General features: G+C 44.6%; 1 protein-coding gene across 3 annotated transcripts in view; it reads left to right on the forward strand.

Annotated features, from left to right (window-relative positions):
• SSBP2 (single stranded DNA binding protein 2) overlaps window positions 1–26,671 on the forward strand; it is a 234,193-nt gene that overhangs the window by 198,710 nt on the left and 8,812 nt on the right. For all 3 annotated transcript variants that reach the window (XM_073679180.1, XM_073679188.1, XM_073679197.1), the window contains 5 exons: window positions 18,110–18,177; window positions 18,615–18,663; window positions 20,078–20,113; window positions 24,520–24,574; window positions 26,139–26,209. In XM_073679180.1, coding sequence (XP_073535281.1) covers window positions 18,110–18,177; window positions 18,615–18,663; window positions 20,078–20,113; window positions 24,520–24,574; window positions 26,139–26,209 — 279 coding nt within the window. The remainder of the gene's footprint in view (window positions 1–18,109; window positions 18,178–18,614; window positions 18,664–20,077; window positions 20,114–24,519; window positions 24,575–26,138; window positions 26,210–26,671) is intronic.

Genomic DNA, 26,671 nt, shown 5'->3' on the forward strand with positions numbered 1-26,671 from the left:
TGTTCCCTCTCCACACTATGTATGGATGCATTGTTCTCTCTCCACACTATGGATGGATGCATTGTTCCCTCTCCACACTATGTATGGATGCTTTGTTCCCTCTCCACACTATGTATGGATGCATTGTTCCCTCTCCACACTATGTATGGATGCATTGTACCCTCTCCACACCGTGCATGGATGCATTGTTCCCTCTCCACACTATGGGTGGATGCATTGTTCCCTCTCCACACTATGCATGGATGCATTGTACCCTCTCCACACCGTGCGTGGATGCATTGTACCCTCTCCACACCGTGCGTGGATGCATTGTTCCCTCTCCACACTATGTATGGATGCATTGTTCCCTCTCCACACTATGGGTGGATGCATTGTACCCTCTCCACACCGTGCATGGATGCATTGTACCCACTCCACACTGTGTATGGATGCATTGTTCCCTCTCCACACTATGGATGGATGCATTGTTCCCTCTCCACACTATGGATGGATGCATTGTACCCTCTCCACACCGTGCATGGATGCATTGTTCCCTCTCCACACTATGGGTGGATGCATTGTTCCCTCTCCACACTATGGATGAATGCATTGTACCCTCTCCACACTATGTATGGATGCATTGTTCCCTCTCCACACTATGGGTGGATGCATTGTTCCCTCTCCACACTGTGTATGGATGCATTGTTCCCTCTCCACACTGTGTATGGATGCATTGTTCCCTCTCCACACTATGTATGGATGCATTGTTCCCTCTCCACACTATGGGTGGATGCATTGTTCCCTCTCCACACTATGGGTGGATGCATTGTACCCTCTCCACACTGTGTATGGATGCATTGTTCTCTCTACACACTATGGATGGATGCATTGTACCCTCTCCACACCGTTCATGGATGCATTGTACCCTCTCCACACTGTGTATGGATGCATTGTTCCCTCTCCACACTATGGATGGATGCATTGTACCCTCTCCACACCGTGCATGGATGCATTGTTCCCTCTCCACACTATGGGTGGATGCATTGTTCCCTCTCCCCACTATGTATGGATGCATTGTTCCCTCTCCACCCTATGGGTGGATACATTGTTCCCTCTCCACACTATGGGTGGATGCATTGTTCCCTCTCCACACTATGGGTGGATGCATTGTTCCCTCTCCACACTATGTATGGATGCATTGTTCCCTCTCCACACTATGTATGGATGCATTGTTCCCTCTCCACACTATGGGTGGATGCATTGTTCCCTCTCCACACTATGGGTGGATGCATTGTTCCCTCTCCACACTATGGGTGGATGCATTGTTCCCTCTCCACACTATGGGTGGATGCATTGTTCCCTCTCCACACTATGGGTGGATGCATTGTTCCCTCTCCACACTATGGGTGGATGCATTGTTCCCTCTCCACACTATGGGTGGATGCATTGTTCCCTCTCCACACTATGGGTGGATGCATTGTTCCCTCTCCACACCGTGCATGGATGCATTGTTCCCTCTCCACACCGTGCATGGATGCATTGTACCCTCTCCACACTATGGGTGGATGCATTGTACCCTCTCCACACTGTGTATGGATGCATTGTTCCCTCTCCACACTATGGGTGGATGCATTGTTTCCTCTCCACACTATGGGTGGATGCATTGTTTCCTCTCCACACTATGGGTGGATGCATTGTTCCCTCTCCACACTATGGGTGGATGCATTGTACCCTCTCCACACTATGTATGGATGCATTGTTCCCTCTCCACACTATGGGTGGATGCATTGTACCCTCTCCACACCGTGCATGGATGCATTGTACCCTCTCCACACCGTGCATGGATGCATTGTACCCTCTCCACACTGTGTATGGGTGCATTGTTCCCTCTCCACACTATGGGTGGATGCATTGTTCCCTCTCCACACTATGGGTGGATGCATTGTTCCCTCTCCACACTATGTATGGATGCATTGTTCCCTCTCCACACTATGGGTGGATGCATTGTTCCCTCTCCACACTATGGGTGGATGCATTGTTCCCTCTCCACACTATGGGTGGATGCATTGTTCCCTCTCCACACTATGGGTGGATGCATTGTTCCCTCTCCACACTATGGGTGGAAGCATTGTTCCCTCTCCACACTATGGGTGGATGCATTGTTCCCTCTCCACACTATGTATGGATGCATTGTTCCCTCTCCACACTATGGGTGGATGCATTGTTCCCTCTCCACACTGTGTATGGATGCATTGTTCCCTCTCCACACTGTGTATGGATGCATTGTTCCCTCTCCACACTATGTATGGATGCATTGTTCCCTCTCCACACTATGGGTGGATGCATTGTTCCCTCTCCACACTATGGGTGGATGCATTGTACCCTCTCCACACTGTGTATGGATGCATTGTTCTCTCTACACACTATGGATGGATGCATTGTACCCTCTCCACACCGTTCATGGATGCATTGTACCCTCTCCACACTGTGTATGGATGCATTGTTCCCTCTCCACACTATGGATGGATGCATTGTACCCTCTCCACACCGTGCATGGATGCATTGTTCCCTCTCCACACTATGGGTGGATGCATTGTTCCCTCTCCCCACTATGTATGGATGCATTGTTCCCTCTCCACCCTATGGGTGGATACATTGTTCCCTCTCCACACTATGGGTGGATGCATTGTTCCCTCTCCACACTATGGGTGGATGCATTGTTCCCTCTCCACACTATTTATGGATGCATTGTTCCCTCTCCACACTATGTATGGATGCATTGTTCCCTCTCCACACTATGGGTGGATGCATTGTTCCCTCTCCACACTATGGGTGGATGCATTGTTCCCTCTCCACACTATGGGTGGATGCATTGTTCCCTCTCCACACTATGGGTGGATGCATTGTTCCCTCTCCACACTATGGGTGGATGCATTGTTCCCTCTCCACACTATGGGTGGATGCATTGTTCCCTCTCCACACTATGGGTGGATGCATTGTTCCCTCTCCACACTATGGGTGGATGCATTGTTCCCTCTCCACACCGTGCATGGATGCATTGTTCCCTCTCCACACCGTGCATGGATGCATTGTACCCTCTCCACACTATGGGTGGATGCATTGTACCCTCTCCACACTGTGTATGGATGCATTGTTCCCTCTCCACACTATGGGTGGATGCATTGTTTCCTCTCCACACTATGGGTGGATGCATTGTTCCCTCTCCACACTATGGGTGGATGCATTGTACCCTCTCCACACTATGTATGGATGCATTGTTCCCTCTCCACACTATGGGTGGATGCATTGTACCCTCTCCACACCGTGCATGGATGCATTGTACCCTCTCCACACCGTGCATGGATGCATTGTACCCTCTCCACACCGTGCATGGATGCATTGTTCCCTCTCCACACTATGTGTGGATGCATTGTTCCCTCTCCACACTATGGGTGGATGCATTGTTCCCTCTCCACACTATGTATGGATGCATTGTTCCCTCTCCACACTATGGGTGGATGCATTGTTCCCTCTCCACACTATGGGTGGATGCATTGTTCCCTCTCCACACTATGGGTGGATGCATTGTTCCCTCTCCACACTATGGGTGGATGCATTGTTCCCTCTCCACACTATGGGTGGAAGCATTGTTCCCTCTCCACACTATGGGTGGATGCATTGTTCCCTCTCCACACTATGTATGGATGCATTGTTCCCTCTCCACACTATGTATGGATGCATTGTTCCCTCTCCACACTATGGGTGGATGCATTGTTCCCTCTCCACACTATGGGTGGATGCATTGTTCCCTCTCCACACTATGGGTGGATGCATTGTACCCTCTCCACACTGTGTATGGATGCATTGTTCCCTCTCCACACTATGGATGGATGCATTGTACCCTCTCCACACCGTGCATGGATGCATTGTACCCTCTCCACACCGTGCATGGATGCATTGTACCCTCTCCACACTGTGTATGGGTGCATTGTTCCCTCTCCACACTATGGATGGATGCATTGTACCCTCTCCACACCGTGCATGGATGCATTGTTCCCTCTCCACACTATGGGTGGATGCATTGTTCCCTCTCCACACTATGGGTGGATGCATTGTTCCCTCTCCACACTATGGGTGGATGCATTGTTCCCTCTCCACACTATGGGTGGATGCATTGTTCCCTCTCCACACTATGTATGGATGCATTGTTCCCTCTCCACACTATGTATGGATGCATTGTTCCCTCTCCACACTATGGGTGGATGCATTGTTCCCTCTCCACACTATGTATGGATGCATTGTTCCCTCTCCACACTATGGGTGGATGCATTGTTCCCTCTCCACACTATGGGTGGATGCATTGTTCCCTCTCCACACTATGGGTGGATGCATTGTTCCCTCTCCACACTATGGGTGGATGCATTGTTCCCTCTCCACACTATGGGTGGATGCATTGTTCCCTCTCCACACCGTGCATGGATGCATTGTTCCTTCTCCACACTATGGGTGGATGCATTGTACCCTCTCCACACTATGGGTGGATGCATTGTACCCTCTCCACACTGTGTATGGATGCATTGTTCCCTCTCCACACTATGGGTGGATGCATTGTTCCCTCTCCACACTATGGGTGGATGCATTGTTCCCTCTCCACACTATGGGTGGATGCATTGTTCCCTCTCCACACTATGGGTGGAAGCATTGTTCCCTCTCCACACTATGGGTGGATGCATTGTTCCCTCTCCACACTATGTATGGATGCATTGTTCCCTCTCCACACTATGTATGGATGCATTGTTCCCTCTCCACACTATGGGTGGATGCATTGTTCCCTCTCCACACTATGGGTGGATGCATTGTTCCCTCTCCACACTATGGGTGGAAGCATTGTTCCCTCTCCACACTATGGGTGGATGCATTGTACCCTCTCCACACTATGTATGGATGCATTGTTCCCTCTCCACACTATGGGTGGATGCATTGTACCCTCTCCACACTATGGGTGGATGCATTGTTCCCTCTCCACACTATGGGTGGATGCATTGTTCCCTCTCCACACTATGGGTGGATGCATTTTTCCCTCTCCACACTATGATTGGATGCATTTTTCCCTCTCCACACTATGAGTGGATGCATTGTTCCCTCTCCACACTATGGGTGGATGCATTGTACCCTCTCCACACTATGTATGGATGCATTGTTCCCTCTCCACACTATGTATGGATGCATTGTTCCCCTCTCCACACTATGGGTGGATGCATTGTTCCCTCTCCACACTATGGGTGGATGCATTGTACCCTCTCCACACTATGGGTGGATGCATTGTACCCTCTCCACACTGTGTATGGATGCATTGTTCCCTCTCCACACTATGAGTGGATGCATTGTTCCCTCTCCACACTATGGGTGGATGCATTGTTCCCTCTCCACACTATGGGTGGATGCATTGTACCCTCTCCACACTGTGTATGGATGCATTGTTCCCCTCTCCACACTATGGATGGATGCATTGTTCCCTCTCCACACCGTGCATGGATGCATTGTTCCCTCTCCACACTATGTATGGATGCATTGTTCTCTCTCCACACTATGGGTGGATGCATTGTACCCTCTCCACACTGTGTATGGATGCATTGTTCCCTCTCCACACTATGGGTGGATGCATTGTTCCCTCTCCACACTATGTGTGGATGCATTGTTCCCCTCTCCACACTATGGATGGATGCATTGTTCCCTCTCCACACTATGTATGGATGCATTGTTCCCTCTCCACACTATGGGTGGATGCATTGTTCCCTCTCCACACTATGTGTGGATGCATTGTTCCCCTCTCCACACTATGGATGGATGCATTGTTCCCTCTCCACACTATGTATGGATGCATTGTTCTCTCTCCACACTATGGATGGATGCATTGTTCCCTCTCCACACTATGTATGGATGCTTTGTTCCCTCTCCACACTATGTATGGATGCATTGTTCCCTCTCCACACTATGTATGGATGCATTGTACCCTCTCCACACCGTGCATGGATGCATTGTTCCCTCTCCACACTATGGGTGGATGCATTGTTCCCTCTCCACACTATGCATGGATGCATTGTACCCTCTCCACACCGTGCGTGGATGCATTGTTCCCTCTCCACACTATGTATGGATGCATTGTTCCCTCTCCACACTATGGGTGGATGCATTGTACCCTCTCCACACCGTGCATGGATGCATTGTACCCACTCCACACTGTGTATGGATGCATTGTTCCCTCTCCACACTATGGATGGATGCATTGTTCCCTCTCCACACTATGGATGGATGCATTGTACCCTCTCCACACCGTGCATGGATGCATTGTTCCCTCTCCACACTATGGGTGGATGCATTGTTCCCTCTCCACACTATGGATGAATGCATTGTACCCTCTCCACACTATGTATGGATGCATTGTTCCCTCTCCACACTATGGGTGGATGCATTGTTCCCTCTCCACACTGTGTATGGATGCATTGTTCCCTCTCCACACTGTGTATGGATGCATTGTTCCCTCTCCACACTATGTATGGATGCATTGTTCCCTCTCCACACTATGGGTGGATGCATTGTTCCCTCTCCACACTATGGGTGGATGCATTGTACCCTCTCCACACTGTGTATGGATGCATTGTTCTCTCTACACACTATGGATGGATGCATTGTACCCTCTCCACACCGTTCATGGATGCATTGTACCCTCTCCACACTGTGTATGGATGCATTGTTCCCTCTCCACACTATGGATGGATGCATTGTACCCTCTCCACACCGTGCATGGATGCATTGTTCCCTCTCCACACTATGGGTGGATGCATTGTTCCCTCTCCCCACTATGTATGGATGCATTGTTCCCTCTCCACCCTATGGGTGGATACATTGTTCCCTCTCCACACTATGGGTGGATGCATTGTTCCCTCTCCACACTATGGGTGGATGCATTGTTCCCTCTCCACACTATGTATGGATGCATTGTTCCCTCTCCACACTATGTATGGATGCATTGTTCCCTCTCCACACTATGGGTGGATGCATTGTTCCCTCTCCACACTATGGGTGGATGCATTGTTCCCTCTCCACACTATGGGTGGATGCATTGTTCCCTCTCCACACTATGGGTGGATGCATTGTTCCCTCTCCACACTATGGGTGGATGCATTGTTCCCTCTCCACACTATGGGTGGATGCATTGTTCCCTCTCCACACTATGGGTGGATGCATTGTTCCCTCTCCACACTATGGGTGGATGCATTGTTCCCTCTCCACACCGTGCATGGATGCATTGTTCCCTCTCCACACCGTGCATGGATGCATTGTACCCTCTCCACACTATGGGTGGATGCATTGTACCCTCTCCACACTGTGTATGGATGCATTGTTCCCTCTCCACACTATGGGTGGATGCATTGTTTCCTCTCCACACTATGGGTGGATGCATTGTTCCCTCTCCACACTATGGGTGGATGCATTGTACCCTCTCCACACTATGTATGGATGCATTGTTCCCTCTCCACACTATGGGTGGATGCATTGTACCCTCTCCACACTATGCGTGGATGCATTGTACCCTCTCCACACTGTGTATGGATGCATTGTTCCCTCTCCACACTATGGGTGGATGCATTGTTCCCTCTCCACACTATGGGTGGATGCATTGTTCCCTCTCCACACTATGGGTGGATGCATTGTTCCCTCTCCACACTATGGGTGGATGCATTGTACCCTCTCCACACCGTGCATGGATGCATTGTTCCCTCTCCACATTATGGGTGGATGCATTGTTCCCTCTCCACACTATGTATGGATGCATTGTTCCCTCTCCACACTATGGGTGGATGCATTGTACCCTCTCCACACTGTGTATGGATGCATTGTTCCCTCTCCACACTATGGATGGATGCATTGTACCCTCTCCACACCGTGCATGGATGCATTGTTCCCTCTCCACACTATGGGTGGATGCATTGTTCCCTCTCCACACTATGGATGGATGCATTGTACCCTCTCCACACTATGTATGGATGCATTGTTCAATCTCCACACTGTGTATGGATGCATTGTTCCCTCTCCACACTATGTATGGATGCATTGTTCCCTCTCCACACTATGGGTGGATGCATTGTTCCCTCTCCACACTATGGGTGGATGCATTGTACCCTCTCCACACTGTGTATGGATGCATTGTTCCCTCTCCACACTATGGATGGATGCATTGTACCCTCTCCACACTGTGTATGGATGCATTGTTCTCTCTACACACTATGGATGGATGCATTGTACCCTCTCCACACCGTTCATGGATGCATTGTACCCTCTCCACACTGTGTATGGATGCATTGTTCCCTCTCCACACTATGGATGGATGCATTGTACCCTCTCCACACTGTGTATGGATGCATTGTTCTCTCTACACACTATGGATGGATGCATTGTACCCTCTCCACACCGTTCATGGATGCATTGTACCCTCTCCACACTGTGTATGGATGCATTGTTCCCTCTCCACACTATGCATGGATGCATTGTTCCCTCTCCACACTATGGGTGGATGCATTGTTCCCTCTCCCCACTATGTATGGATGCATTGTTCCCTCTCCACCCTATGGGTGGATACATTGTTCCCTCTCCACACTATGGGTGGATGCATTGTTCCCTCTCCACACTATGGGTGGATGCATTGTTCCCTCTCCACACTATGTATGGATGCATTGTTCCCTCTCCACACTATGTATGGATGCATTGTTCCCTCTCCACACTATGGGTGGATGCATTGTTCCCTCTCCACACTATGGGTGGATGCATTGTTCCCTCTCCACACTATGGGTGGATGCATTGTTCTCTCTCCACACTATGGGTGGATGCATTGTTCCCTCTCCACACTATGGGTGGATGCATTGTTCCCTCTCCACACTATGGGTGGATGCATTGTTCCCTCTCCACACTATGGGTGGATGCATTGTTCCCTCTCCACACCGTGCATGGATGCATTGTTCCCTCTCCACACCGTGCATGGATGCATTGTACCCTCTCCACACTATGGGTGGATGCTTTGTACCCTCTCCACACTGTGTATGGATGCATTGTTCCCTCTCCACACTATGGGTGGATGCATTGTTTCCTCTCCACACTATGGGTGGATGCATTGTTCCCTCTCCACACTATGGGTGGATGCATTGTACCCTCTCCACACTATGTATGGATGCATTGTTCCCTCTCCACACTATGGGTGGATGCATTGTACCCTCTCCACACTATGCGTGGATGCATTGTACCCTCTCCACACTGTGTATGGATGCATTGTTCCCTCTCCACACTATGGGTGGATGCATTGTTCCCTCTCCACACTATGGGTGGATGCATTGTTCCCTCTCCACACTATGGGTGGATGCATTGTTCCCTCTCCACACTATGGGTGGATGCATTGTACCCTCTCCACACTGTGTACGGATGCATTGTTCCCTCTCCACACTATGGATGGATGCATTGTACCCTCTCCACACCGTGCATGGATGCATTGTTCCCTCTCCACACTATGGGTGGATGCATTGTTCCCTCTCCACACTATGTATGGATGCATTGTTCCCTCTCCACACTATGGGTGGATGCATTGTACCCTCTCCACACTGTGTATGGATGCATTGTTCCCTCTCCACACTATGGATGGATGCATTGTACCCTCTCCACACCGTGCATGGATGCATTGTTCCCTCTCCACACTATGGGTGGATGCATTGTTCCCTCTCCACACTATGGATGGATGCATTGTACCCTCTCCACACTATGTATGGATGCATTGTTCCCTCTCCACACTGTGTATGGATGCATTGTTCCCTCTCCACACTATGTATGGATGCATTGTTCCCTCTCCACACTATGGGTGGATGCATTGTTCCCTCTCCACACTATGGGTGGATGCATTGTACCCTCTCCACACTGTGTATGGATGCATTGTTCCCTCTCCACACTATGGATGGATGCATTGTACCCTCTCCACACCGTGCATGGATGCATTGTACCCTCTCCACACCGTGCATGGATGCATTGTACCCTCTCCACACTGTGTATGGATGCATTGTTCCCTCTCCACACTATGGATGGATGCATTGTTCTCTCTCCACACCGTGCATGGATGCATTGTTCCCTCTCCACACTATGGGTGGATGCATTGTTCCCTCTCCACACTATGTATGGATGCATTGTTCCCTCTCCACACTATGGGTGGATGCATTGTTCCCTCTCCACACTATGGGTGGATGCATTGTTCCCTCTCCACACTATGGGTGGATGCATTGTTCCCTCTCCACACTATGGGTGGATGCATTGTTCCCTCTCCACACTATGGGTGGATGCATTGTTCCCTCTCCACACCGTGCATGAATGCATTGTTCCCTCTCCACACTATGGGTGGATGCATTCTACCCTCTCCACACTATGGGTGGATGCATTGTACCCTCTCCACACTGTGTATGGATGCATTGTTCCCTCTCCACACTATGGGTGGATGCATTGTTCCCTCTCTACACTATGGGTGGATGCATTGTACCCTCTCCACACTGTGTATGGATGCATTGTTCCCTCTCCACACTATGGGTGGATGCATTGTTTCCTCTCCACACTATGGGTGGATGCATTGTTCCCTCTCCACACTATGGGTGGATGCATTGTTCCCTCTCCACACTATGGGTGGATGCATTGTTCCCTCTCCACACTATGGGTGGATGCATTGTTCCCTCTCCACACTATGGATGGATGCATTGTACCCTCTCCACACCGTGCATGGATGCATTGTTCCCTCTCCACACTATGGGTGGATGCATTGTACCCTCTCCACACTATGGGTGGATGCATTGTTCCCTCTCCACACTGTGTATGGATGCATTGTTCCCTCTCCACACTATGGGTGGATGCATTGTTCCCTCTCCACACTATGGGTGGATGCATTGTACCCTCTCCACACTATGTATGGATGCATTGTTCCCTCTCCACACTATGTATGGATGCATTGTTCTCTCTCCACACTATGTATGGATGCATTGTTCTCTCTCCACACTATCTATGGATGCATTGTTCCCTCTCCACACTATGATATCCAATGTACAAACTCCTTCCTGCTACTGTTAACATTGAGTAAAGGGAGGGGGCGAGCAGTGCAGAGTGACCCGGAACTGCCAAAAGTGCTGTACTGATTGAACTATGTCAGATATATACAACACTGAATGTAGCAGTATAAGACACTGACCATATTCAGACCCGCAAATCAGCAGGCCGATTAATACTCGTGTACTTATTATATGGACCAATGTGGAATGGCAGACCATTCGGTAAGACACATGAATAAAGAGAACCACCGAATGATAGGTCCAATCGAACAAAAGTAATTAATTAAATACCTTTATTACAGTTATGGTTAAAGTGACACTACATGCACAAGGAAAGCCGCATTACAGTGACCATACAATGTTGTTATATTGCAATGTGTGCTGGACTATAGAATATGCTGGTGAATACCAGGGTAGGTAAATACAAAACAGATGATCAGTTATACTATAGATGGAAAAAAGAGGAGCAAAATAGGCTTGGATCACCAAATAAAAAACTCCAGGTAGCATATGAATGGCCAAATCATGTATACATATTTAACAATATGGAGAGGAAAATTCCTATGTACTCCATATCAATGACCATTCATGTGCCCCATACACATCTATGTAATAATCAAGGTAATCAAAATACTGACTCAGATCATAAAAGAGTTAAAAGTATATACCTGCACACTAGTCCAGCGTATGTAAACGGCACCAAGCGGCGTAACCCCGACGCGCGTTTCGGACACACGTCCTTCGTCAGGGGGTAGCGTCCATATGAACCAGCGTGTATAAGAATACTGATATGACCAATCAACAAGCACCGGATAGCCTACGTAATCAAGGCCACCCGCAATCATTATCTAAATCGGGGCGGGCGCGTGCAGCTGTGTGTCAGCCGATGTATACAAGCAGCGTTCTACATTCACGCATGCGCCGGCCGGAGGGACCGGAAGTCGCGGGCATCGCGTCATGCATCAGCCGACGTCCGGAACACACATGACCCGGGTCACCTGATGCATAGAGACACGTGACCGCAGCCCCACGGAGCACAGACAGCGCATGCGTGTAACGCCTACCCGTAGCCATGGGCACCAATCTGTCCTCCATATCGTATCTGCAACGGGAGATCAAGAAGGCAGGACGAAGAAAGGAGCGAGAGGAGAGTGGAAGCACCACAAAAGGAGAATACACACCAGGGGAATAAAGGTTAATATGTGAAAATGTATAATGTGGATAAGTGCAATACTAAATAAAGTGAACCATGCATATTCATATAAATATAATATTATATTGAATCCATATGTAGGCAATATTAGAAGAAATGTGTATAAAAAAGAGAACATTATAAATACATATTATTATTAGTATAGTGAACATATGGTGTGCAATTATATAAGAGACCTGAAGTGGCCATATAAAAATTATTATGATGTGTATATAAAAGGTACTACAAAGTATATATATACATATATATATATATATCTACATATACATATATACCCATATCGTAAAGTGCACTCGTGCAGTGATGTAAATTAGGAGGATAAAAAGGATAAAAAACGGATAAAAGACAGTCGTATGTTTAGAGATAATATTCAGGGGAGATGGTATAACCCCATAAGGAGAGCATAGGTTTGACCAGATATATACAGAAGAGAGCATTTTATAGATTGTATAGATAGATAAGAGAGCCCATACAGAACTCGCATATATTAATATATGCACCAATATGCCATATCACTATGCATATATGTATGTATACAGAATATAAAATATGTATACAGAATATAAAGGGGAAAACGGAAAAGGAAAATAAATCATACTGATATATGTCATCAATGAACCTATATATATGTATACAGATTATATGTGTTTCCCTGGCCATATAGTATATTGGTTAAAGCAGGTCAGTAGTAAATGAATATAGAGAGATCATATATCTATAAAATAAAGAATAATAGATAATGACAATGGCGTGAAAAAATACATATATACGCAGTGATATGTGCTTATCTCTTCATAAAATTACACATATTACAATGCATACATACAACGATCATACGACATAATTAAAGGAAAAAGAGAGCAATATGGTGACAGCTTCCAATCTTCAATCCCGGAATATATCATGACACTGGGATCCCACTCCGGTACTAGATCAAACGCCACATCAGAAATGAACTACAAAAGGGAATAATTAAAATTAATATCATACAGAGGATTTAAACTATTAAAACCAAAAAGCAGGTTCAAGGACTAAATTGGTCACAGGAATGGAACGTAACTAATATTTTCGTTGAGCCCCAGAGGGCAGACAGTTTTCAATGTCCAGATCCATCTTGTTTCTAGCTGGGCCAAGAATTTACTTATCTTGCCCCCTCTAATGTTAAATGGAACCACATCAATCCCGATTACTTTAAGCGATGAGGCATCACACCCATGGAATACCTTGAAGTGTCTCGGTAGTGTCTTCAAGAGGGATAGGTCATTGATTTCTTTCGCTGCTATGATACCGAGGACATGCTCACGTACCCTAACTTTCAATTGGCGGGTTGTTAATCCCACATAGATTAGTGAGCATGGGCAAGTGGCATAGTATACCACTGCAGTTGTGGTACATGTAATGAAGTGTTGGATATTGTACACTGTTAGTCCGTCCGAACTTTGAAATGTGTCGGATCGCCCCACATTTGGACAGGCCACACATTTTCCACAGGGTCTACAACCTTTGGGTGGTTTTGCTTTAGACATAAAAGATGTTCTTTCATTGATGTAGTGACTTTTCACTAAATCATCCCGTAAGTTACGTGACCGACGAAAATCTCATTACTCAATTATTAGAGTTTACTCTATCCCACAACTTCTTCCTATTTAAAGAGTCCTTCTACCTACAACTCCGGGGCACCGCCATGGGCGCGGCATTTGCACCAGCATATGCTAATTTATTCCTGGGGCTGTGGGAGAGGGACCTGTTCCTGTCAGATCGATATTCATCTATGGACCGCGTTCTCTTTTGGACGCGGTACATAGATGATATATTCTTGATCTGGCAGGGGACCATTGAAGAACTACACCAATTTATGAATTGTTTGAATCAGAACCACTTGAACATTCACCTCACGTATCAATATGACATGGATTCCATCGATTTCCTGGATGTGAAGATTTATAGGGATGCCCATAATTGTCTACAATCCACTCTTTTTCGTAAAGATACAGCGGTGAATTCTTTACTTCTGGAATCTTCGTCACACCCCCCAGCAATGATTCGGTCGATACCGGTGGGCCAATTCCTCAGATTAAGGAGAATCTGCTCTAGTGATGCAGATTTTATACAACAGGCCGATACACTGAAGATGAGATTTCTGGAGAGAGGTTATAGTCGTCGTTCCGTCAAAAGGGCATTTAATAGGGCTAAACATACCTCTAGACATAATGAATTGTATTCAAATAAAACACAAATAACGAATAGGACTGTTAGATTTATCACACAGTACCATGGTCAAATTAATCTGATGCGTTACTTTTTGGATAAATCTTGGCCCATTTTACAATCTGATCCTGTGCTCTCCAGGTATCTGAGCCCGAAACCCAATATTACTTTTCGTCGGTCACGTAACTTACGGGATGATTTAGTGAAAAGTCACTACATCAATGAAAGCAAAACCACCCAAAGGTTGTAGGCCCTGTGGAAAATGTGTGGCCTGTCCAAATGTGGGGCGATCCGACACATTTCAAAGTTCGGACGGACTAACAGTGTACAATATCCAACACTTCATTACATGTACCACAACTGCAGTGGTATACTATGCCACTTGCCCATGCTCACTAATCTATGTGGGATTAACAACCCGCCAATTGAAAGTTAGGGTACGTGAGCATGTCCTCGGTATCATAGCAGCGAAAGAAATCAATGACCTATCCCTCTTGAAGACACTACCGAGACACTTCAAGGTATTCCATGGGTGTGATGCCTCATCGCTTAAAGTAATCGGGATTGATGTGGTTCCATTTAACATTAGAGGGGGCAAGATAAGTAAATTCTTGGCCCAGCTAGAAACAAGATGGATCTGGACATTGAAAACTGTCTGCCCTCTGGGGCTCAACGAAAATATTAGTTACGTTCCATTCCTGTGACCAATTTAGTCCTTGAACCTGCTTTTTGGTTTTAATAGTTTAAATCCTCTGTATGATATTAATTTTAATTATTCCCTTTTGTAGTTCATTTCTGATGTGGCGTTTGATCTAGCACCGGAGTGGGATCCCAGTGTCATGATATATTCCGGGATTGAAGATTGGAAGCTGTCACCATATTGCTCTCTTTTTCCTTTAATTATGTCGTATGATCATTGTATGTATGCATTGTAATATGTGTAATTTTATGAAGAGATAAGCACATATCACTGCGTATATATGTATTTTTTCACGCCATTGTCATTATCTATTATTCTTTATTTTATAGATATATGATCTCTCTATATTCATTTACTACTGACCTGCTTTAACCAATATACTATATGGCCAGGGAAACACATATAATCTGTATACATATATATAGGTTCATTGATGACATATATCAGTATGATTTATTTTCCTTTTCCGTTTTCCCCTTTATATTCTGTATACATATTTTATATTCTGTATACATACATATATGCATAGTGATATGGCATATTGGTGCATATATTAATATATGCGAGTTCTGTATGGGCTCTCTTATCTATCTATACAATCTATAAAATGCTCTCTTCTGTATATATCTGGTCAAACCTATGCTCTCCTTATGGGGTTATACCATCTCCCCTGAATATTATCTCTAAACATACGACTGTCTTTTATCCGTTTTTTATCCTTTTTATCCTCCTAATTTACATCACTGCACGAGTGCACTTTACGATATGGGTATATATGTATATGTAGATATATATATATATATGTATATATATACTTTGTAGTACCTTTTATATACACATCATAATAATTTTTATATGGCCACTTCAGGTCTCTTATATAATTGCACACCATATGTTCACTATACTAATAATAATATGTATTTATAATGTTCTCTTTTTTATACACATTTCTTCTAATATTGCCTACATATGGATTCAATATAATATTATATTTATATGAATATGCATGGTTCACTTTATTTAGTATTGCACTTATCCACATTATACATTTTCACATATTAACCTTTATTCCCCTGGTGTGTATTCTCCTTTTGTGGTGCTTCCACTCTCCTCTCGCTCCTTTCTTCGTCCTGCCTTCTTGATCTCCCGTTGCAGATACGATATGGAGGACAGATTGGTGCCCATGGCTACGGGTAGGCGTTACACGCATGCGCTGTCTGTGCTCCGTGGGGCTGCGGTCACGTGTCTCTATGCATCAGGTGACCCGGGTCATGTGTGTTCCGGACGTCGGCTGATGCATGACGCGATGCCCGCGACTTCCGGTCCCTCCGGCCGGCGCATGCGTGAATGTAGAACGCTGCTTGTATACATCGGCTGACACACAGCTGCACGCGCCCGCCCCGATTTAGATAATGATTGCGGGTGGTAATCAACGTAGGCTATCCGGTGCTTGTTGATTGGTCATATCAGTATTCTTATACACGCTGGTTCATATGGACGCTACCCCCTGACGAAGGACGTGTGTCCGAAACGCGCGTCGGGGTTACGCCGCTTGGTGCCGTTTACATACGCTGGACTAGTGTGCAGGTATATACTTTTAACTCTTTTATGATCTGAGTCAGTATTTTGATTACCTTGATTATTACATAGATGTGTATGGGGCACATGAATGGTCATTAATATGGAGTACATAGGAATTTTCCTCTCCATATTGTTAAATATGTATACATGATTTGGCCATTCATATGCTACCTGGAGTTTTTTATTTGGTGATCCAAGCCTATTTTGCTCCTCTTTTTTCCATCTATAGTATAACTGATCATCTGTTTTGTATTTACCTACCCTGGTATTCACCAGCATATTCTATAGTCCAGCACACATTGCAATATAACAACATTGTATGGTCACTGTAATGCGGCTTTCCTTGTGCATGTAGTGTCACTTTAACCATAACTCTAATAAAGGTATTTAATTAATTACTTTTGTTCGATTGGGCCTATCATTCGGTGGTTCTCTTTATTCATGATTGAACTATGTGAAAAGTCTCAGGGCAGCCAGCTAGATGAAGGAGTAAAACAGAATCTGCAGCACAAAATCATTTTCTGATTATTATTTAGAATATTGCTTAATTTTACATTTAGGAGACGGTGAACAGTGAAAACATTTCACTGCGAAGATGTCTATAGTGTATAATCCGTAGTGATATTGCTATAGCTCACAGAATGTCTCAATTTACAGGTTAAAAGGGTTTGTATGCATTTAGGAGAAAAATCTCCTCATGTGCGGTGTGTAGTGTGCCAGCTCAGTCCCATACCTCAGTCCCATACCAGTAAATGCGGCCGAGCGGCAGACCAGATTGCACCAAAAGTCGCATAGACAAAAGTGCTGCTGTTTAGGGAAGAAGCTGACATTTATGTGGACCTCACGCCTCCTGCTCCACTGAGGGTTTCGCTTATTTCTTTTTGTAAATTCGCTATATAGTTCCAGAGATATCGGATCTTCTATTTAGTGCAATTTTTTATGGCATTTACCAAGGTGGTATGGCTCACAGGATTCTCCAGGGGTGAGTCTTTAGGCTGCTCTGGGAGCCACGCCCCCTTGGTAAAGTCCATAAAATTAGCACTAAATATAAAGGCTCATATCTCTGAAGCTGGGGGTTTAACAACAAAAAATAGAATATTCCAGGGAGAACTGGGAATAAATAAGCACAAAACCTGGTCACATTGGGCCTGGTGACAGGTCCTCTCTATAGACTGGGCTGAACTGAAAGAGTGAACTTTTTTTTCCATGGGCTTCCATTAATGTACTGCCTTTTCTTTCTCCTTTCCTCTTTGGTTTTGTTTTTTTCTTTTGTGGTAGTCTGACCCTTGGTTATCATTACAGAGCTACGGAGGTGGGATGCGACCGCCACTGAATGCACTTGGTGGCCCAGGGATGCCTGGCATGAATATGTAAGTGCACTGCGCACACTCACCACTAATGGGGGGCATTGAACTACATGTGTTGGCTTCCTGAATTCCTTTAACTCCTTGGGGTGGTCTCCAGGGTTTTAATGAAAGAACAAATAACATCTAATGTGCATTATTTTGTAATATTCATTTCATAATTTGCTTTATTGCTTATAGGCAGGTTTAAGGCCAGGGTGCACGGAGACTTTTTTTTTTGTTGTAGGACTGAATTCAGATGTCCATATTTCAGTCTGTATACAGACTAATGCCTGGATCGGCCACAGGTCTCCTGGCCTGGACTAATAAATAACCTTATCTTTGCCACCTATAGACCATTCAAAAAGTTCGCATTGGTGTTATGAAAATAGAAAGTCTTTTGATGCTTTGTTTGGTCTGTTATTTGTTATGATGATAACGATGATCTTTATTTTAATTCTCAGGGGTCCTGGTGGTGGAAGACCATGGCCCAACCCTGGCAGTGCAAACTCAGTTAGTATACATTTATTTGATATGTTTTTATTGTCTTTGATTACTTTACTAGTTTTAAAATGAATATTGACATTTTATATTATTCTGTATAAACCAGGCTGAACCGATCTCACCATAGCAATACTAGAATTGAAGAGGACCTTTAACAAGACAAACCTTCTATTTAAGGCCATTTTCTTACACTCTTAGTACCCAAAGTGGTTGTAATATGGACACGCAACAGCCACCGGTGCCATTGAGTGCTTAGGTCCAGTCATGTAGGAAGAGATGCTCTGCTTTGTATGAAGCGGGCACTCCTTTTGGGGATATCTATCATCCTCTGTTGACGGTCACACAATCTTTTCTCTCATCAGAGAAAATCGGGATGATTATGCTGATCACGCTCTGAAAAAAGTTCTCCATTCTGTCTCAAAAATTGTCTCAAAAGTGATTTTTTTTGACCCATTGAGTTGTATAACCGAGTGCGATTCGATTTACGTTTGCAGAAATCTGATATGTGCACTGTTCCATGGAATAACATTGGCCCGAGTGCGACCTGATGTTTTGTCAGATCGCACTCGGATGGTCATGTGCAAGAGCCCCAAGATGGAGACCAAAAAGACCAGATATTGTACATATGCTTTTTTGTTTTTGCTTTGAAGGAGCTTTTTTTGTATTTTTGCTATATCCTTCATGACGATGCATAACAGCCTGGTGTTGTCAAAAGGACATCCTTTTTGGCATATATTAAAAAAATGGTGGCCGTATGAGTACATTCAGCATAAGGGCTAGGAGTAGTGATGAGCGCAAGTGCTCTTTACTGAAGTTTGTCTAGGGTGTTGGGGTACGCACCGAGTATCGTGGATGTTCGAGTCCCCGCGGCTGCATGTTTCGCAGCTGTTAGACACAAAACATGTGTTTGTCAGGCAATCCCTGTATGTTTTGTGGCTGTCTAACAGATGCGAAACATGAGGCCACGGGGACTCCAACATGTCACTCGAGCACCCGCGATATTCGGTGAGCACCCTAGACAAACTGGAGTAACGAGCACTTGCGCTCATCACTAGCTAGGAGCTTTCCTGGTTTATAGCCTAGTTTACATACGTGATTTGAACACAGCCTAACATAGTAATTGCCATTTATTAATTTTACACATTTTTGTGACAGTAGACCTGTGGCCCCTTCTTCACAACTCCGAGTCCCTTAGACCCCTTACCCACACAAGATTGTGCTTGCGTGTAACGCCACTCCTTAGCATAAGAAGCAGCTGCTCCAATGCGAGACGTGCGCCCGCGTCCCTTTTATATCTGTGCGGACTAATCTGACTAAAGAGGACAATATGCCCTGCAAGAAAAATGTCCCCAACAAGGAAAGCAATCAATAGATGTTCTCTCTGCACAATAAAAGAGTAACTTTGATTTTTATCTGCTTTTAGATACCCTACTCGTCTGCGTCTCCCGGGAATTATGTAGTAAGTTCATCTGGTTTTGTTTGCTCATTGGAATTGATGTTACATTTTATTTAGTCAAAGAAATAGTTATCCAGATGTTAAGAGGAGCCCTTGAGTATTGTCTGCGGAGTGAACATCTGAGCCGAGCTCCGCTGTTTTGTCTGACGTTTAATGTGCATATGTTGATATTCGTTTGAAGAACAGTTACCAATCTGCGCACAGATGCAGGGAGAGCCAGGCTTTCCTCCATAATACCATCCGCTGCAATGCATGCCACTGTTAAAAGGTACTTCACAATCATTTGTAACAATGAGGATTTCAAAAACCCATTGATTAACTCTGCCGTATGCTGGAGAGGAATCCACTAATGTGGTCAGTTTATGGAGAAGCAATAAAACTCCTGGCGCTGAGACCATCACAAGCAACAGCTCTACGTTCCGCTTATATAACTTACAGATGCCATTTATAGTAGGATTTAATCACTTGTATTTTGTCTGATTAGTTGTAAACTTTACAGAAACTTTTACTCACCAACATGTAACCTGATAAATCAGGGTAGCTTAAAAAAAAGAGAGAATTTCCTATTGTATTTATTCTTTTGTCTTGTATGCCATTTTATTTTTATTGGTGCTGTATGTTTATTTTTTTGTTTTTTTGGGAGGGTGGGGGGTGTTGCCTCTCAGTCAATGTGGATCAATAAGCCATATCTGCACTATATCTATTGATTGTGCAGCTACATTTGTCAGTAAATATAATAAGCTCCGTATCCAAATAATGATAATATTAGGGACATTTAAAGAAGCACTCCTCCTCCTCCCATCAAAGTTTTTATCCTCTTAATATATTGCAGTCATCATATTATATAGCACTGTGTACTTACAATTGCTCATTTTGCCTTTCTACCCAGCTAATTTTTCTCTTTTCGCTGCTCTATGAAGAAACAGGAAGTCTCCCTACATTTGTCAATTCCCTCTTCAGCTCCTGACCCATCTGCTCCCTCCTTCCCCTACCAGGGACGTTTGCAGTGACTCATGACTCATACAGGGAAAATTGACCTCCTGTTTTTACATAGAGCTTAGAAGAATTCAGCTAGTTTGTTTTTAATCATGTGATGTCATAGACCTAATGGAAAACAGAATAAATAGCTGAGTAGAAAGGCAAAATGAGCAATTGTAATTACACAGTGCAATATAATATGATCATTATGATATATTAATAGAATGACTATGTTGATGGGTGTGCTTCTTTAATGATTCTTTGTCTTGTGCTATTATACATTATTCCTGCTACATAGTCTTCACTACATAGATTTACATAGATTTACATAGTTAGTAAAGCCGAATAAAGACTTGCGTCCATCAAGTTCGACCTGTTAGTTCTGTAATTGCTAAAGTTGATCCAGAGGAGGGCAAAAACCCCAAATGATTTAGCCAATCTTCACCTGAGGAAAAATTCCCTCCCGACTCTGAAACCAGCAGTCAGAATAAATCTCTGTATCAACCTACTATTTTATTCTATTTTTAAGTATATGATGAAATCTGCCTGGTATCTAGAAAAGCATCCAGTCCCCGCTTGAACTGGTTTAGTGAATCCGACATTACCGTCTCCTCACTCAGTGAATTCCATATTCTCACTGCTCTTACCGTAAAGAACCCCTTCCTATGCTGGTGCTGAAACCTTTTCTCTTCCAGTCTTAGTGAGTGCCCTCTTGTTACCGTAATATCCCTCCTTTTGAACAAATCCCGGGCAAGGTCACTATACTGTCCCCTAACATATTTGTACACATTTATTATGTCCCCCCTCAACCTTCTCTTTTCCAGGCTGAATAGTCCTAGTTTTGCCAACCTCTCTGGGTATTGCAGTCCCTCCATTCCCTTTATTAATTTTGTTGCCCTCCTTTGCACCTTTTCAAGCTCATTTATATCCTTTCTATATATTGGGGCCCATAACTGAGCACAGTATTCAAAGTGTGGTCTGACCAGTGCTTTGTACAGTGGAAGAACAATGTTCTCATCCTTTGCAGCTATACCTCTTCTGATACATCCCATTACCCTGTTTGCCCTTACAGCAGCGGCCTGACTTTGGGCACTCCAATTTAGTTTGCTATCAATCAAGATGCCCAAGTCCTTCTCCATCTCTGAATTCCCCAATGGTTTCCCATTCAGTGAGTACTGGTGACTTCCATTTTTCCTTCCCATATGTATGACCTTACATTTCTCCTCGTTAAACCTCATTTGCCATTTAATGCTCCACCTACCCAGCTTATCCAAATCCCTCTGTAGGTCTTCACTATCCTTTTTTGTATTAATTGTTTTACATAACTTTGTGTCATCTGCAAATATTGATATTTTACTATTTATCCTGTTGACTATGTCATTAATAAAGATATTAAATAACATTGGGCCTAGTACAGACCCCTGTGGTACCCCACTAGTGACGCTTACCCAATCTGAGTATATTCCATTTATAACCACCCTCTGCCTTCTATCCTTTAGCCAGTTAGCTACCCACTTGCAGACATTTTCCCCCAGCCCCATCATTCTCATTTTGTATACCAACCTATTATGTGGCACGCTATCTACTCGAGAGCTAACCTCCTCGTAGAAGTCAATCAGGTTTGTTTGGCAGGAGCGATTCCTCATGAATCCATGTTGGTTCGGGGTTAATAGATTATTAGCATCAAGATGCTCCATGATTGCCTCATTAATAAAGCCTTCAAAAATTTTGCCCACAACAGACGTCAGACTCACCGGCCGATAGTTTCCGGCGTCACTTTTCGCTCCCTTTTTGAATATTGGCACTACATTCGCCTGTCGCCAATCAAGTGGCACAGACCCAGTCTCAACAGAGTCCTTAAATATAAGATATAACGGTCTGTCTATCACATTACTTAGTTCCCTTAGTACCCGTGGGTGTATGCCATCAGGTCCTGGTGATTTGTTTATTTTAATGTTACTGAGGCGTTTCTGTACCCCAGCTTGGGTTAGATTTGTCATACTTAGTGGAGGATTAAGTTTGTCACTTCTCATTTCGCCTGTTAGTTCTTTTTCCTTTGTGAAAGTTGACGAAAAAAATGTATTTAATAGATTAGCTTTATCCTCATCTTTCTCTATGATTTTGCCTTCATCACTTTTTATCGGTCCAATATTATTCGATTTAATCCTTTTACTATTTATATACGTAAAGAACAGTTTGGGATTTGATCTACTTTCCCTAGCAATACGTTTCTCTGTTTCCTCCTTTGCTATTTTTATTTGTTTTTTGCAGGTTCTCGTTTTTTCCTTGTAACACATTAGTGCCTCCTTGCTGTTTTCCTGTTTTAATCTCTTGAATGCCTCTTTTTTGCTATTTAACGCCCCTTTTACGTTCTTGTTCAACCATATTGGTTTCCTCTTATTTCTGGCCCTTTTATTCCCATACGGTATATACCTCTCGCACTGAGTATTCAGAATTCTTTTGAAGGTTTCCCATTTACTATTCGTATTTCCTTGATTAAGAACTTTGTCCCAGTCTATAAGTTGAAGGCTTTCTTTCAGCTGATCAAACTTCGCCCTCCTAAAGTTTAATGTTTTAGTTGTTCCCTTATTGATAACCCTACTGAAGGGCATTTTGAAATTGATAATATTATGATCGCTATTACCTAGGTGCCCCCCTATCTGTACCTCAGTTATTCTATCAGGCCTATTAGTCAATATTAAGTCCAACACTGCCTTCCCTCTCGTTGGTTCCTGCACTAGTTGGGAGAGATAATTATCCTTGATATTTGTCAAGAACCTTTTTCCTTTCTGCGATCTACAGGTTTCTGTTTCCCAGTCAATATCCGGGTAGTTGAAATCCCCCATTACAATCACCTCATTATGTTTTGCTACTTTGTCTATTTGTCCTAATAGCAGTTTCTCATTCTCCTCTGTTATATTAGGTGGCTTATAGCAGACCCCCAGTAATATTTTATTATTATTTTTTGCCCCCTCTATCTCTACCCACATGGACTCGACCCCCTCTTCTCCCTCTCCTATATCTTCCCTTAGTCTGGGCTTTAGACATGACTTTACATATAAGCAGACTCCTCCGCCCTTCCCCTGTTTCCGGTCCCTTCTAAATAAACTATAATCTGTTAAATTTACCGCCCAGTCGTAGCTATCGTCTAGCCAAGTCTCTGTTATACCTACTACGGTGTGCAGGATGAGAATACAACACTAACCTTTTAGTACACAAATATATTGGTTTATGTAGACTCACAAACCTTTATATTTTGATTGCTTTATATAAAAGGTACCAAGAAAAAGGACCACAGCTACAAACCGTGCACAGATTCTGTATTGAGTAGTTTTATGCTAGATGTTGTATATAATGTGTACTTGTTGGGTAGCCAGGATTTATTGCTTATACCACTGTGTATAACCATCTCATACATTTTGTCTCTGCAGGGTCCTCCTGGTGGCGGTGGACCTCCGGGCACGCCAATTATGCCCAGTCCAGCAGGTAGGTTTATGCATTAATATGGAAATGCATCCACTCGCCAGAGAGAATAGGTGATGAATGTCTGATCACTGGGACCCCATGGATCGCTACAACTGGGATTCCAAGTGCCCTGTTCCTTCTCACTGTATGATCACCATAACGACTCATTCAGACGTCCATGCAAATCAGTCCGCAATGCACGGACTGGCCGTGGCTCTCCCGACCCGAACATGACAGCTTCATAGAAATATATGAAGTGGTCACGCTTATGTCGGAGAGCCACGGCCAGTCCGTGCTTGGACCAATTGGCACGGACGTCTCAATGAGCATTAAAGGGGCTGTACACTACTAGGACAACCACTTCTTAAACTAATTGTTTGGCCCCGATAAAATAAAAAAACATATACTCCCCTCCCGTGCTGGTGCCGTTCCAGTGGTGTCAGCACTCGCGGTCCCAGGGCTCTTGTGCGGTGGCATGACACGTGACCCCGGTGCCCAATCAGTGCTGGCGTCACTGTCCCTGCCTACGTACAGATTGAACATGAAGAGGAAGTGTGAGATCAGCTGCAGCCCGGCCTTCCTCTTCATGTTCAATCCGTAGATAAGCGGGGACAGTGATGCCAGTGCTGGTTTAGCACCGCCGTCACGTGTCACAACAACCGCACGTGAGCCTCGGGGAGAGCGAGTGCTGACACCCTGGGAACGGCGTCGGCACGGGAGGGGAGTATAGGCTTTTTTATTTCATTGGGGCCAAACAATTAGTTCAAGAAGGGGTTGTATTAGGAGTGCACAACCCCTTTAAGGAGGTGTTTGAATGGATTCCTGTTGATAGTTGGGAAAACCCTTAAAGGAAATTTGTAACCAGGTTTCTGCTGTGCCATCTGAAAGCAGCATGATGTAGGGACAGAGGCCCTGATTCCAGCAATGTGTCACTTACTTTACTGGTTGGTGCAGTTTTGATTAAAAATTGTTTTATCTGCTGCAGATTTACCAGTTCTCTGAATGCTGAGCTCTGTATAACCCCGCCCTCACTACTGATTGGCAGCTTTCTGTGTACACTGTGCATAGGCAGAAAGCTGAAAATCAGTGGTGGGAGCTGGGTTATACAGATCTCATGAATATGGAGGACTACCTGACAGCAGGTTTACTAGTCCTCTAGTGATGATCTTCTGCTGATAAATCAGTGATTTTATCAAACTTACGGCAAGCAGCCCAGTAAGTGACACATCACATTTCTGCCCCTACATTATGCTGCTTTAAGATTAGGTGGCAAAAAACTTGAGACAGATTCCCTTTAATTGGGTTGTGTAGTATTTGAAAAATTTGGTTGATTTTTTTCAGAAATGACACCAATCCTGACCTTAGATTTTGCCTAGTATTGGAGCTTAGCTGCATTCCCTTCAATAGGGCTGAGCTGCAATGCTACATACAACCTCTGATCAGGGGCGGCGCTGTTTCTGAAAGAGAACAGCCATGTTTTTCTAACCATGGTCACCCCCCCTCACCGTCCACTATCCTGTCCAGAGTTGCCCTTGCTGTATATTAGACCATGCGCTTACTTTACACATGTTCACCTCTTTTTCAGATTCCACAAATTCTGGAGACAATATGTACACATTAATGAATGCAGTACCCCCTGGCGCCAACAGACCTAATGTAAGTTGGGGATAAGTACGGATAGATCTTAATTATATGGATGTATTTTTGATAATCGGCTCCAAGAGGTAAGCCTTACTCAATTGTCTGTGCGCCTTTTATATACACTGCTCAAAAAAATAAAGGGAACACTCAAATAACACATCCTAGATCTGAATGAATGAAATATTCTCACTGAATACTTTGTTCTGTACAAAGTTGAACCAATCCTGGTGTTCTGTGGCATTTCTTTGGCGGGTCGCACAGCCCTCCATGTGCTCGCCAGAGGTAGCCTGACTTCCATTAGGTACCGAGATGAGATCCTCAGACCCCTTGTGAGACCATATGCTGGTGCGGTTGGCCCTGGGTTCCTCCTGATGCAGGACAATGCCAGACCTCATGTGGCTGGAGTGTGTCAGCAGTTCCTGCAAGATGAAGGCATTGAAGCTATGGACTGGCCCACCCGTTCCCCAGACCTGAATC

The sequence above is a fragment of the Phyllobates terribilis genome, unplaced genomic scaffold, assembly GCF_046119375.1.
Source record: "Phyllobates terribilis strain yellow unplaced genomic scaffold, ASM4611937v1 Scaffold_1__5_contigs__length_1240528914, whole genome shotgun sequence".
In the NCBI taxonomy this organism is placed as follows: domain Eukaryota; kingdom Metazoa; phylum Chordata; class Amphibia; order Anura; family Dendrobatidae; genus Phyllobates; species Phyllobates terribilis.